This window comes from Betta splendens, chromosome 1 (genome assembly GCF_900634795.4).
Source record: "Betta splendens chromosome 1, fBetSpl5.4, whole genome shotgun sequence".
Lineage (NCBI taxonomy): Eukaryota > Metazoa > Chordata > Actinopteri > Anabantiformes > Osphronemidae > Betta > Betta splendens.
This window is the reverse complement of record NC_040881.3, coordinates 7,805,172-7,819,372: the sequence shown is the minus strand read 5'-3', so window position 1 is coordinate 7,819,372 and position 14,201 is coordinate 7,805,172. Positions and strand designations below refer to the sequence as shown.

Below are 14,201 nucleotides of genomic sequence, written 5' to 3'. Positions count from 1 at the left end.
GATTTGTCTTAACTGAGGTGTCTTGCACATAGTGACCAGCAGAGGGCGGCACGCGACCAGCCAACGGTACTTCCGGAAACAAAGAAAGGGCGTAGCGTCCAATCAAACAAGGCTTCGGTTTGAAATGCGAGCCGATACTTATTCTCCCTCTAACTGAAAACTACAACACCAAAGACCGTCCCAAGAGCTCATGGCGTTTGACATATAAGACACTATTTCGTTTCTGCTAAGTTGATTTCCAGCTCCTGCTGCCCGCCGTCGCCAGCTGTTTCATGGGAACCCAGGACGGAGAGAGAGGTACGGTCGCCTTTCTAACTTACAGTACCAATGCTAACGACGGAGCATCACTGCTAACCTGCAGCTAACGAAAGCTCCAGGTTATTGTTGTTTTCTTTGGCGTGGCTGTGTCTTACAGTGTAGACGCTTTCCACTACATTTAACGGCGCTATATTAATAAACCTCACTGTTTGCTGATCACGTTACTATTAGCAAACTGCCCGAATTGGCAACGTTAGCTAGTTACTTTTGAATCAGCGCAGCCGCTTCAGGTGTCGTGAATACTGTTAGCGGGGACCAATGGCACATAAAAGTTAGTTTTTTATATATTACTCCAAGTCCAACCCGTCTTTGCGTTGCGTAGACTAGGTTTATAACCCCACGCAGCTAGCGTCATTGAGTAGCTATGTAGTTATAGAGTGTGACACAGGCACAAATGAGCCCCCGCTCTTTAACTTAAGTTTGCCGCGGGTGGACATTCATGAGTTGATACGAGAGGAGGCACTGGTCCAAGTTCTATCAGTTACAAGTGGAAGTCACTCTATAGAAGAAAAGTGTTGCTCACGCGTGTCACCGCTTATGAATGAAGATGCTGGATTTGACTTCTGTGTAGCCTCCATCGCTCCACAGTCAATGTGTTTGCTGGAGGAACATGACTCGACTGTCCCTTCCTTATTTTCCACAGATTGGGTGGATGTGGCAAATGATCTACTCAGCAAGTGTCACGTAAAGCTGAGACTGAAGACACTGACGAGCTGCGATGCAAGTGTTTTCATTTCTCTGTATGAAAACATCTTGGGCGAAAGGGTTCCAGGTAAGACATGGTCGCACATCACGTCAAAACATTCAGGCAATAAACAAGCAGATGTTTGGCTCAGACTTTGCTTCGACAGGTAGTCGAGATAAATAAATGTTTTTATGAGATCACATGACACAACATCTCCAAACTGGGTTTAAAGCAGTGATTTAAACCATGAAGGCACTGAAGGTTAACAAGCTGCTCGTGCATCACAAGCCGAGTATGTCAGGAACGCGTTCAAGGAGCCGCATTTTGTCATTGAGACTCGTAACACAGCTGAGCTTTTTCCTGGATTGCTTAAACAGGAAAGCATGGAAGTAAAGGCTGAGTGAGTTTAAGGAAGTTTGTGTGATTAAGCATTTCTTTCAGTTTGCCATAGTTCTCTGTGCGTGTGCGTGCGCATATGAATGCTTTATTTTCATACCCAATTACTGTTTGCATATTTGTTTGTGTTTATGTGTACATTTAGATTATATTGCTGCTCCAAGTTGTCAAGAGGATGACATTCATAATGTTCAGGCCGTGATTGATTCTCTGTCCCTGGATTACCTTCAGATCAGCCTTTCACACATTACAGGTAGAGCAAGACCTGCATAGTTATACAGTTGTATTAAAACATGTCTGCGTATGCTGCATACCTGTATACCTATAACTATAGCACTAACTTTTTTGCATGCCTCCTTTTTTCTCAACAATAAACCTGTAGGACTGGTTTACAATGACTATGGCTTTTGTTTGCAGGGGAAAATGTTGTCAGAGGAGAAAAGGAATCTATAAGGAACCTGTTGGAAATCTTTGATGGACTGCTGGAATATCTCAATGAGGAGATAAGTGAGGAGTCGCACAGTGGAGGTAAAAAAATTGTAATACATTTCCAATATATTAACATGTTTCATTCAAATACTGGATATGCCGGAACTATTTCAAGTTTGGGAGCTCATTAAGAACATTTTCTTATTTATGGAAATGTTAAAATGTAATGACTATAAAAAAATTATGACAGAGACACATTTTAAGACATTTGTGCTGCTTCCCTTTTTTTTCTTAATATGATGTATGTGTTAAAATGTCATGGCCTTTGCTTTCTGTCTCCACCTGTGATTCACTTGTTCTTCTAATTTATGTCTTATTCAGAGGAACTGAATGAGAATGTCAGTAAGGATGAACACACTGAAGCCAAGCAGCCAACAAGTTGTGATGACACACATCAAAAAGAGACAAAATTGGAGGAAGCATCTCTTTCTTCAGCTGGAGCGTAAGTGCTTGTACTACAAATGAATGCAGCACATGCACCCTGCAAACACAATGTGATATTGAAATAATATTCAGGTCGTGAAGTGACAATTCATCTTAAAAGATTTTTTTAAATATCACAGATTTTTTGTTTTATTACCTTTCCATATTCCATGGTACATTAAATTATGTCTCTATTTTTCAGGTTCACTGTCAAATCCAGTACCCATTCCCTCCGTTCCTGGAACAATGAGGAGATGGAATCAGCAAGTGAAGTCATGGGGCTGGGTGTGTCTGCACGCACATTTACAGACCAGGAAGAAGGTGAGAGACACACAGACAAGATTTGAAAATAAAAATTCTCTAAATGCCTCCATTGTTTTACATTTGTAAGCCTTGGTTAAGTGTATGTAAGGACTGATGGCTCCAGGATTCTGTTGAGCTGTTAGTCGGTCATGTGGTTCTGCTGGAGTTGGAAAAAAATAGTCTGCCACGTGGCAGCTGGCAACTCTACTAAACCTCATGGTTAGTTATTTCTTCCTGCAGGACTGACTGTCCCCCCTAAAACCACAGACGCAGTCACCACCTCTGTTCATCTTACTGCCCAAGACACCCCACTCATTGAACCGCTGCCTTCAGCCATCGCTCTGAAGCCGCCAAACCAGAGCAGCACTCCCCTGAGAAGAGAACCTGACCGAGACTCACACTCACCCAGTCAGTGCCCTCCAGGTGCTGGCTCCAGTCCTGGGCAAACAGAGGAAGCGGCTGTCACTACAGTCACTACAGAGGTAGGCTCATTCTACAGTAGCTTACAGGGTGATGATTAGTTCTCATTTGCATGCAGTCTGACAAGGCATGCAAAGTGAGTCATATTCCTACAAACAGGTCTGATGGTGTTAATTGCTACTGTTGATTCACACTAGCTTTTCTTTCTCTCCCCTCTTCCTCATTTTCACGTCCTTATCATAAAGGTCAATAAACCAGTAGCTGAGGCTGTTGCTACCAATGGAGTCCATTCCCCTGGTGAGTCAAAACACCTATACTTTAATTCTCTCCTGGATTTTAGGGCAGCTGGCAATTTTTGATGTTTATGTCGTTTGTGTTATTTTTATGCTGTTGTTTTTAAAAAAAATCCATTTCTAGCTGTGAGTGAGGAGTCTTTGTCCAGTCAGCAAAAAGCCAGCACAGAAGCAGAGGGGGGGGCACTAGAGGTAAGAATGCAACAAGTCTGCGCTCGTATCTGTACTAACTGCAAACTAACAGCATCGGACACGTTTGGATGGCTTTTCTTACAGCCAGTTTCTTGTCTTGACCTTTTCCATGGTTTTCTCTCTTCTTCTAAACTCAGCCAACCAACAAGGGTTCCAGGAAGGTTTTATTCCACACCCAGCCAGATGTTCTCTTCCTCACCTTGCAGGATGAGAAGGCACTTGCCACCCCGTCTCCCCCTGACACCGAGGAGGAAGATGAAGAGGATCTGAGATATATACGAAGATTACAGAACAGGAAGCTGGTTCACCCTGGCAGAACAGGTGTCAGGTAAGAGAATGAAGAATGGGAATTAATTTTTTGACGAAATTCTTCTTAGTGCTTTCCTTAACTTAATTGTGTGTCCAAGAAGTAGCAGGGTGGAGGAGGAGCCTCTGTCTTATCAAAGACAGAGAAACAGGAAAGCCGAAGAGGAGCTGCACCACATATCAGAAAAACTGTCCCATCGACTTGAGGAACTCGATCAGGTGAAGAGTCACTGCATGCACTGCTGTTGTTTTATATTATACTTTTGATGAGGAAAACTAAATGTTATGTGTACTTCCCCTAGATGCTTAAAAGAGTTCTGGGGGAGGCCAGAGAGCCCAGTGAGGTCGGAGAGGAGGAGGAGCAGTCCCACAGCATTGACAGCATCATGGAGACCCACAGGATTCCCAGACAACACATTAGTACATTCATTCACAATAAAATGTTAAATGTCAACAAAATACCATCAGTCACAGGACGAATAATTTGTGTGAATTCAATGAAATAGATTAAAATGATAGTGTTTTTTCCTTTCAGAAACCCCAGATACTGAATCTTCCCACCAGATGCGTTCCTTGTCCCCCTCTCCTCCTCGTGCCCGTTGCTCCCTGCAGGGACAGTTAGAAGATGCCGTGGCAGAGAACTTGACCCTGGACGATGGGAAACAGGCAAACCCCACAGCTACTGATCCTTTAAGAAGAGCAGGGCTACACCACAGGCCCTCGCACAGGAAATACAACAAGGTATTAATGGTTTTCCATAATTTTGAATAAAATGTGTGTCCTGGATTTAAAACACAATTAGCATTATTAATTATGTTCCCGTTGTGTGTCTGCTGTATAATGCCTGCACACTCTGTGTTTTAGTATTTGGAGGAGACTGTCTATGAGGAGGAGCTAAAAAGATATGAGAACAAAAAACAAGTCGATCTAGATAATGCACGTCTCAAAGCTCAGGAAGCTGTAAGTCCAAAGCAAATCACTATAATACGAAGCCTTCGCTTTGCTTGCTTAACTGAAGCAGACTGCTGTCACTGACCTATTATCTTTACATAAAGTGGTATGTTTTACCAGTTCTGTGGTTGTGACTCCTTTACTTCTCAGATTTTTACAATCAAATTTTATCATTTTTTTTATTTATTGTGTGTGAAGGAGCGAGAGTACAGGGAGGCCATACTAAGTGACGTTTCCCAAGCCTCCAGATTGGCTCCACTTCGAACAAAGGATCAGTCACGACGCCACACGCAAACCCCACTAGGACGGAGACGACGAGAAACTCCCAGAAAAGCTCACTCTAGTAAGTTCAAACTTCACCACAACATTTATTTTTCTGTACATTACACATCCTATGGGCTTTTTTTACGCTGCTGTACAGGTGATGCAGTATTAATAAGTGCTACTCAAGTGTCTCATGGGTGGTGGGGCTCTGAGTGAGCTTTGGAATTTTAAGCCGGCCTATCTAGGTGTTTTTGTTTGCCTTATGGAGCTAGTATTACTAGCTTTAGGCTGACTGTTCATTTCACCTAAATGACGGTTGATTTCATTTGTTCTCTCCAGTTAAGGTAAAAGAAAATGACCTGCTCCCCGTCCTCCTTGAGGAGCTACCCCACCTTCACATCTCCCCTCACGCTCTGGGCCGGATGTGGGAGCAGCAGATGCAGCAGGTGGACAGGCTCCATGCCCAGTCATTCTCCCACAGCCAGCCTCGCAGTAAGCTCTCCAGACAGGTAGGCCGGCCTCTGTGGGCACAGCAGAGGGATGCAGACGGCCCCTACGGTTTAAAGTGTAAGAAGGTTTCATGTTGAAATACTTCACTTCCAGGTAAAGGATGCCCAGAGGAAACATGACCTGCTGGTGGATCTCATCCACAAAGATCAAGATCACAACAGGCGTTTGGTTAGTGTCAACACACAAACCAAACAAAAAGATCCTTTTTTTTCTTTTTTTGGTAAACTAGAACAAGTTACAAGTTAAATGTTGCTGCTATCATTTCAGAGGGATTTCAAAGAACGCATCCAGCAGCAGAAAGTGACTCAGAACAGACTGAGGGAACAGAGGCAGCAGATAGCCCGGGCAAAGAAGTATCACAGCGACTACCACGTCCAGCACCGGGCGCGTCTGATGAGGGCACGCACCAAGGAGGAGAGGGTGGGTGCTGAGCTGTCATGATGTTCTGGGAGTCAGGCATCGCTTTCTAAAGTTACCAGTTATGTATTCAAACTGTGGGATGAGAAGTAACATGTAAAAAGGTCCAGCAGCTGTGACTTTATAAGAGAAGATTTCCATTTTACTTTTGACGTAAGTGGAGTACAACAGGACTTATTCACTTTATATACGCTGTGGACACTGTTCTCATTTTTTTCTACTGTTAAATTCGAGACCACGTGACCACCTGGTGCTAGTCTTCTAGGTGATCTGATCACCCAGGCTGTGTGTGTGCAGATGTTTCGGCAGCTGTTTGAGGAGGGGTTGGACCTGCAGAAAACCCGGCTCAGAGAACAGAGGGCTCACGCCAGGGAACAGCGCTTGGAACATCAGAGACGACACCAAGACCAGATAACGTCAATGGAGAACTACTACAAGGACCAGGTAAAACCTGCGCTTTACAATTAAAATGACAATTAAAAATGTTGTTTTAAATTCACGACAAATAGCAACTTTTAACCATGAATGCAGCCTTAGAATTATTTATTCCTCTGAATGAAACAGTCCTTATTGCTAAACAGATGTTGCAAAGGGTGTAGAATCATTTAGTGCAACTTTATGCTTAAACAACAATGGAATGAATATTATTATTTATTTCCTCAGTTTTCACTACTGGCTGAAAGACTTGCACAGGAGCGGCAGGAGATCCAGGTTCGCAAAAAAGCTCAAGAAAAGGTAAGTTCCTCTATTACAGCTGTGAATGAAGAGGGTCTGTGCTTCATCACCACAGTTACCTGGAGGTTTTAGGCCAATACCTTTTTGACATATTGTTATCTGAATGGTCTGATATGGGTTCCTTGACTTGTATGATCACAAGACAGGAATGTTAAGTGCGGTTTGATTGCAGGCCCTGCTGAAGATGAAGCGAGAGCTACGTTCCAGGATGGAGCGAGAGATCGGTGAACTTCAGAAGATCATCATCCAGAACAACGAGGAGGACTACATCCAGGATTTGGAGGTCCAGAGGCTGCGCAATCGGATCCAGATGGCTTCCTTCCAGTACAACACTAGCTACCTGCACTGACCTGAGGTACAGGGTTCTTACTAGAGCAACTCAATCAAAGCTGGACCTGAAGGAACAAAATCTGTTTCTGCCATCCACTAAGGGTACGACGTTCTAATGGCTGAAAAGCCCCGTCTCCTCAGGCACGTGTCCCCAAAGACTTGCACTGGAAGACTATGTATTAACAATGTACTGAACCCACTGCTCAGATGTAGCATTTAGCTAATTCGTCCTCTGACCTCAGCTGCTGTAGTCCCCTTCCTCCATGGTTTGAGTACTTGATACTAAGAATGTCATAGTGGCTCCCTCACTGTGCAGAGACTGTTAACTGTAGCAGAAACGAGTGGATATGTTCCTTCTTTTGCCAAATAGGGGCCACTGGTGCAATGTTAACATGTATGAATGTCATACATTAAGATTTTTAACCTATGAACTGCAAGGTCTTCCTTTAATGTTTTAACCATGCGAGTGGGTTATTTATTTTTCTATGCTTTAATGATCTTGACTTTTAACCAACCTTGTGCTTCTGATCACCAGAGACAATGACAAACAGCCTTTCCTCTGATTTGTGTTTTTAAATCTCACTAATGTTAAAGTCACGGTAGCTTGTGATTAGAACATTAACCTTATCGACGTTGAAACACTTTCTACCGACGACTGTGAAATCGCTAATGAACATGTCCTGTCGCTGTCCATTAAATGTGTGGGCTCGCCCATGTCATCATCCTGCAAGTTTGTTTTGGTCGTAACGCTGCACAGGTGCTGTAGTGAATCACCAACCAATTCAGTGACAAATCAAACAAATCTGAGACGAGGTTAAAAATGTTTTATTTGAAATACAAAAAGCAAAAGCTCTTCTGTAATTTATACCTCGTAACTGAACGCTGGTTTGTGACTGGCTGAAGCTGAACAAGAAAACAGACATTTAAAAAAACGGATAAATATTAATACATTTCTTTAATTGTTTTCATATTAATGCTGTTGTGATTAGTAGTAGTCAGGTGGTTCTAGCATACAGGCGCCAAGTTAACACCGGCTCGAACTAGAAAAGCTGAATGGTTCAAAAGACACCTGAAGGAGGAAACCTGAACCGTTAAAAAACACTGCTGTGAGGTTTTCTTCAGGGAACTACCTGTTTCATTACATCTCTTTAACGAGGAGACACGCTCATTTGAAGATCTATCTATTTCCTTTTTTTTTTATATGTTTGGTTATCCACAGATTTAGTCAGGTTCCGTACACCGTCTTTAATACTCAACTCCTTTAGATGACACAAATAACCGAAACATATGATCCAAGAGTTTACAAAGATGTATCTATCAGACACAGATCGTCTCATTCCCACTCAGCTTTATTTGCTGAATTCAATACTAAATATTTGTAATGAACATTTTCACTACACAGCAGGAGACAGAGAAGCACAAGGAAATAAATGGTTTACTTGCAAACAAGTGATATTAAGTAGCTTGTTGGGTTTTTGTTCTGTGACAATAACCCGTGAACCATTATTCATCAAAGTTGTTATACAAAAAAAAACAACTAAAATCCCATTTATTATAGCCCAATAAAGCATCTAAAAATGTGCATTAATGAACGGTGGTACTAAAAATAAAACTAACCATGTTTCAGTACAATTAGTTATGTAAACACCTGCCTGCTTTTCCATTGAGATTCATCCTCCAGGGTTGAGGAAAACGGGTCATCACCTACTGATCAGAAGCAGATGCAGCCACGCTGGACAAAGCTGGAGATGCTAACGGTAGTTCTTGGTGTGGAGGCAGCGTGTGTTTCTTCACACCTAAATCAGTAGCACAGGCCAATAGGTGTTATACGTCTACCAACATCCAGCTGAACCAAGACTGGTTCAAATTCATCTCCAGGCGCTGTCCGTCTCGTATAACGTGGAGTAGATGGTGGGCGGGGCCAATGTTCGGGCCGTCCACCAAAACAAACGCACGCGTTGTCTGTGGGTTCTATGTCCCACAGACAACGAAGGAGCCTAGAGACACGAGAGAAGACATCGTTTTTTAATTTATTTTTCCTCTTGGGTTTAGGGTTATTGACGCTGTCGCTGCCTTCACAACCATGCGTCCTCCCATTCCTACGGTGTTGGACAAGGCTAAAAACACAGGCTAATGTTAGCGTTTTCACTTCATGGCTCTTCTCGACTTCCGTAGATATTTTTTGGCAGGATGATAAAACTTTATTGAAACACGTCTGTTTCAGTGGAACAAGTTTTGCAGGAGGGTAAATAAAGACACCAGTGCACGAACTTCTATAAAATATAATGCTGTGAGCATTATTTTATTGCTCAGCTTTCTGCAAGGATACAAGAAGTTTATTACTTTGCTTTTTTATTGTCCATATGTACAGGTGTCAGTTACAAGCTCAGAGTAGCTGGTGTGGAAAACTATTAACACGTTTATTGTAATAATAAATACAGAAACAAGGATTCAAAAGTAATAAAAGATGGTGCAGTGAAAAAGAAATCTTTTAAAAATCTGTTTTGTACTAAATTCAATCAAAGATTATTTACACACACACAATAAATTGAAAATGTGTATATAAAACTGGGGGAGCAATTGATCCAATATTACAACACTGAACCTTTTTCCTCAAGTAAATTAATTTGATCCATTAAAATTAGATAAAAATCTGTTGAGCACGTCACAATGAGTACAACTTTAAAAAATATCCATCCGGCCCTTCTGCCCTATTTACTGGGAAAGTCTGATTTCCACTTGTAACACCCACAACTGCACTTTGACTAAACCAACCAAAACAATATTATACCAACACTAAGAAAGAAATAACAATTTGTGTGCTGAAAAATGTGTGCATGTGAAGACAGTGTGTGCGCATACACACATATACAGTATACACACATGCATACACACACACACACAGTTTCATACATAACTATTTGGTAAATAGAAGGAAGTGTTTGATTATAACTTGGAGCCCAAGTATGCATAATGTGTGCAAAACGTGTGATGCAGTTCTTTTGCCCTGTAACTGTACTGAATTTTGTCTGTTTTCTTTTTGAGGTTTGGTTCATGATGAACGCAGCAACATTTAGCAGGATATTCTAATTCAAATAGTAATACTTATTCCTCGAGCATCCGTTCAATCATTAAGAGGGTTTTTGTAGGACAAGGCTCAGGTGGTGCTTCTCACTGTTGCATTTCTATGGTTCAACATTCGCATTGTCAAACACTCAGGAGTTTGGCAGCAGCTAGTTGCCCTTGTTTGCAGCTCAGAAGACATAGCGCTACCAACAGCATTCATTCCCTTGCTTTCAATCTTGAAGGTCTGTGTGTGTGTGTGTGTGTGTGTGTGTGTGTGTGTGTGTGTGTGTGTGTGTGTGTGTGTGTGTGTGTGTGTGTGTGTGTGTGTGTGTGTGTTAAAGAGTGAAAGTGCTTGACTAAAATGAAACCATCACTTCAAACTGGTATGATTTAAAGTCTTATGATGGATTTAAAGTCACCCTCTAAAGGAATGTGAAACATTTCTATTGAACCAGTTTTACCCCTTCTCATATACCGGCCTAATAAATGTTTAAAAACAAAACACGCACAACCTCACCTGAGAATGACAGACTCCAACATGTTTGCATTTAAACTGAACAGAAAGAACAAGCAACAATATACAAAATAGCTATGTATTTGTACATATATAATTAAACATTGCAGGTGTGTACATACTTCTAATGCGGTATAGCAAATAAAACATGATGCACTTTAATAGAACAAAGAAGAATCCTGTCACTGCTCAGTTTGTAAAGTGCACTAAAGTAACAGAAGAAAGAAAGAAAAAGATCTTTTTAAAGTGATGTGATTTCAAACAAGTGTCTGTCTTGAGAGGCTCCTTATAAAGCCTGGTCCCAGGGATAGTTTTGCCCATTTCACATATGCTTTGACAGTTTCACATACCGAAGTGCTTATTTGTGACTGTTGGAGACAAATGTATGAACAAGAGATAAAGACAATGAGAAAGAACCCGTTTTCAGCAGCATATATAGGATCCTGTTATGTCAAAGCTGAGGAGGAAGTGATCTCTAAAAATGTGGACCTCTCTTGCATAAGAACACACTTGCATACACGTGTAGAAACGCATGTACATGAGCTTTGGCCACCTTGTGCAGTGATTCAAGAAAAATAATAATTATGCCTTCCTGTTGACCAGAGTCTACCCCCGTGTAATAACGATGACTCAAACACCACCACTCAAATTCTGTGGGCTTACTGTACATGTGAGAAATAACTGCTGATGAGGTTACTGTGTCCAAAAGATGCAACATAGGAATAAAAAAACACTTAAAATATGAAACCTTTTCAATAGAGCAGGATGAATCTGTGGCAATCCTACTAGGTGGGGTACAGCAACTCTGCATCAGTACGGACTCAGGGCAAGATATGGCTACCTGCAACGTTCAAGATTCAGTAGCATGACAAGTTAATTTAAATCGAAAAACTAAATCAGAAGAACACTTTTGTAGGATACTGAGCTGTATGCTGATGATCTGCTTCCTGATTGGGGTAGATTTAGCGTGAGCTGACCAGGTAGTACAGGTCTTTTCACAGTTGATAATACAAAAGAGAACTGCTGAAAATGCTGCAGCTTTTAAACAGCGGATGTTACTGTAACGACGCACAAACATGCACAAACAAAACAATAAGATGGTTGACTCTAGCAGCTGTTCAAACAGGGAAGATAGTGGTAAGAGAAAAGGAAGACTGCAGGCTGGTCTACGGCGCAGGCCCCGAAGGAGCCCATGAGCACGTCGCTGTGACAGTAATAGTCAGTCTAATCTGTCCTGAAAATAGTCACCCACGTTCACCCACACACACGCGCGCGCGCTCCAATACAGCTCTTATTCCACAGCAAAGCCACAGGTTTCCTCAATTGCAGTTAGCAGCTTGTCGTACAGCTTGTCATAGGACTCATACGGTGGAATGTCAATCCGATTAAAGCTGGGGGGAAGAGAAAATGACAGAATGAGTCCACATGACGTTCTGTTCCATTTCAGTCTGTGTGTGTGCGTGTGTTACATGAAATATTAGAGTATAAACACACCATGTATGCGCTTTGGGCAGATTGTTTGTGTTGGCATCGATTTGATGGATGGTAAAGAGCCTGGGCCCTGCAGCACCTGCAGTCAAAACAAACACAGGAGCCATCGATTTCCAGTTAATCACCAACATCTTAGCTAATTGAGTCAGGATTCAACACAAACACGCAGGCCGTCACAATAGGTACCCTGTAATGCCTTGAAGCCCTGCAGCGGGACTCTGGATGAGCCGGTGACAAACTGCAGCAGTCGGGCTCGCCTCTCCTCGTCAAACGACTCCACAGCTTTCCAAAACCACTTGACTATGTTGCTGTCTGGCGTGCAATGCTTCAGGCGGGTGTTGGACTTCCAGTCTGAGATGTCTATTTTTCCCAGGCCACACACTATCAGCTGGAAGGAGGCAAATAGACGAGACTTTAATAATCAATTCTTGTCGAGGTAACACATCCGTATAGTCTATCGTTAAGTATTTCCTACTGTACCTCCAGTTCCTTCTCATCAAAGGATTTGAGCAGATGTTGAGGGATAACTTCATTGAAGCCTTTCTGCAGGGCCAAAAACTGAGCCTCAATACCATGCAGGAAGCGCCAGTTCACATACAACCTGCAGCGATTCACAGACAGGAGGGAAAAGAGCAAACAACACCATCTTGAGACACAGCTAAAACAAAGTGTGATACTGAATTGACCACACGTCTTCATTAAGTATACACAGGTGCCGTCCTTCTCCATACCTGACATACTCCTTCTTGGTGTCTTCTGTGACAGGGATGCTTTTGCCGTTTGGCTTGAGTTCATATTGGATGATTTCCCCATAGGCATTGTGCTCCACACAGAAAGTGTGATCCAGCACACCAGTGGTGTCATTATCCCTTAAATAGAGTCAAATCAACATTAGTCTCTGTATTCATGATCAAAGGAAAGCCTATAACATGCAAAGTGAGTTTTCTCTCTAATTTGAGTTATTAATTTGAGATGAGACATTCTTTTAAGCAGGCAGCAGAGGGCGCCACAGTCAGAGTCTCCACCACTTTTTAAATGCTTTGGTAGTAATCAAGTCTTTACTATGACATGGAAACATGAAAAGTACATTAGCATGTTAGCAATGCATGTTTGTTACTAAAGACCATGATCTAGATCTTACAGAATCCAGACGAGGCTGTTGTGGAGGTCGGGGTCAACAGACTCCATATCATCCAGAGTAATGGGCTTCCCTAGCAGCTGTTTGTAGAAGGGCAGAGTGAAGCCTCCGTCAATGTAGTGGCCATGGAACACGGCCATGCCCATGATACGGCCCACAAAGTGGAAGTACGACAGGTGCTCCTGCAAACGAAACCAGGGATTCCAATATGAACACTTTTAATCCACAAATCTAAAATGCATGTTTCATACTGAGGCTAAATAAACACTAAACTCTGTGGCACGAAGGATAAAGATCTGCATATATACAGTATGTCTATTGTATTATGAGGGCTAGGTTGTGTCATACTGGATTGACAGCCGAGTCAGGGTTAATCTGCAGCGTGTAGATGTCATCTCTGGAGTACTGGAAAAGGCCATAGTAAGGGTTGAGCATCTCGTGGGAGAGCAGGTATAACCATTCCCTAACATACAATAAAAAACATGAATGAATAAATGTTGTCTGACAGTTAAAACCACATAAACAGAAAAAAAAAAATTCTAAATGACCTCGCTACTCCACCATAATCCAGTCCCTCCTCTCCTCTGAATTTGATCATCAGTCTTTTCCAGAGGTCCTTTGGACGCATCTTCATCACTTGTCGGTATGACTCCTACAATAAACATATACAAAACATTTAATCTTACGTAGAACCTGAAGAAGACTGGCTTTGAGGTAATGCCGCGACCTATTACCTATGAACGACACAATTGTGACACAACCATGAAACTCTGCCAGTGTGTAAAGTTTGTTTTTGAACTGCACACTAAACGGACACATTCAGAGAATCCTGGTACTCGTGATGCGGTACACATTTTGCAGGGATGAATCAAAACGGTCTGGTTTCTCTGGGTATGCACACTCACTACACTACACTGATTAGATTAGGTTCAGTGGAAGCATCAGGACTGGCGACCTGTC

At 42.3% G+C, this 14,201-nt stretch overlaps 2 protein-coding genes across 7 annotated transcripts in view; one reads left to right on the top strand and one right to left on the bottom strand.

Annotated features, from left to right (window-relative positions):
- Window positions 1-67: 67 nt before the first annotated feature.
- Window positions 68-7,754, top strand: LOC114861093 (centrosomal protein of 95 kDa). Of its 5 annotated transcripts, none has more exons than XM_029160337.3 (21): window positions 69-297; window positions 962-1,090; window positions 1,545-1,652; window positions 1,817-1,927; window positions 2,210-2,330; window positions 2,514-2,632; window positions 2,882-3,096; window positions 3,280-3,331; window positions 3,452-3,519; window positions 3,657-3,847; window positions 3,927-4,044; window positions 4,128-4,245; window positions 4,361-4,566; window positions 4,690-4,785; window positions 4,975-5,119; window positions 5,380-5,549; window positions 5,644-5,718; window positions 5,818-5,970; window positions 6,265-6,411; window positions 6,631-6,702; window positions 6,875-7,754. In XM_029160337.3, exons 1-21 carry the CDS (start codon window positions 273-275, stop codon window positions 7,049-7,051), a joined length of 2,616 nt encoding a protein of 871 aa, XP_029016170.1. In that variant the 5' UTR covers window positions 69-272; the 3' UTR covers window positions 7,052-7,754. The 5 variants fall into 5 exon arrangements, with proteins under 5 accessions (XP_029016259.1, XP_029016170.1, XP_029016080.1 ...); XM_029160247.3 differs by having other exon boundaries at window positions 2,855-3,096; window positions 3,933-4,044; XM_029160211.3 differs by having other exon boundaries at window positions 2,855-3,096; window positions 3,930-4,044.
- Window positions 7,755-9,303: 1,549 nt separating this feature from the next.
- Window positions 9,304-14,201, bottom strand: part of LOC114861380 (E3 ubiquitin-protein ligase SMURF2-like) — a 43,715-nt gene continuing 38,817 nt past the window's right edge. For both annotated transcript variants that reach the window (XM_029160545.3, XM_029160630.3), the window contains exons 13-20: window positions 13,790-13,893; window positions 13,590-13,704; window positions 13,245-13,423; window positions 12,835-12,972; window positions 12,584-12,704; window positions 12,290-12,491; window positions 12,107-12,182; window positions 9,304-12,003 (exon numbers count right to left, since the gene is read on the bottom strand). In XM_029160545.3, coding sequence (XP_029016378.1) covers window positions 11,904-12,003; window positions 12,107-12,182; window positions 12,290-12,491; window positions 12,584-12,704; window positions 12,835-12,972; window positions 13,245-13,423; window positions 13,590-13,704; window positions 13,790-13,893 — 1,035 coding nt within the window. In that variant the 3' untranslated portion in view covers window positions 9,304-11,903. The remainder of the gene's footprint in view (window positions 12,004-12,106; window positions 12,183-12,289; window positions 12,492-12,583; window positions 12,705-12,834; window positions 12,973-13,244; window positions 13,424-13,589; window positions 13,705-13,789; window positions 13,894-14,201) is intronic.

Coding starts and splice junctions, on each gene's coding strand:
- LOC114861093 (XM_029160143.3), top strand. CDS start 273: ATGGGAACCCAGGACGGAGAGAGAG. Junction 298..961: donor AACCCAGGACGGAGAGAGAG/GTACGGTCGCCT, acceptor TATTTTCCACAG/ATTGGGTGGATGTGGCAAAT. Junction 1,928..2,209: donor TGAGGAGTCGCACAGTGGAG/GTAAAAAAATTG, acceptor TGTCTTATTCAG/AGGAACTGAATGAGAATGTC.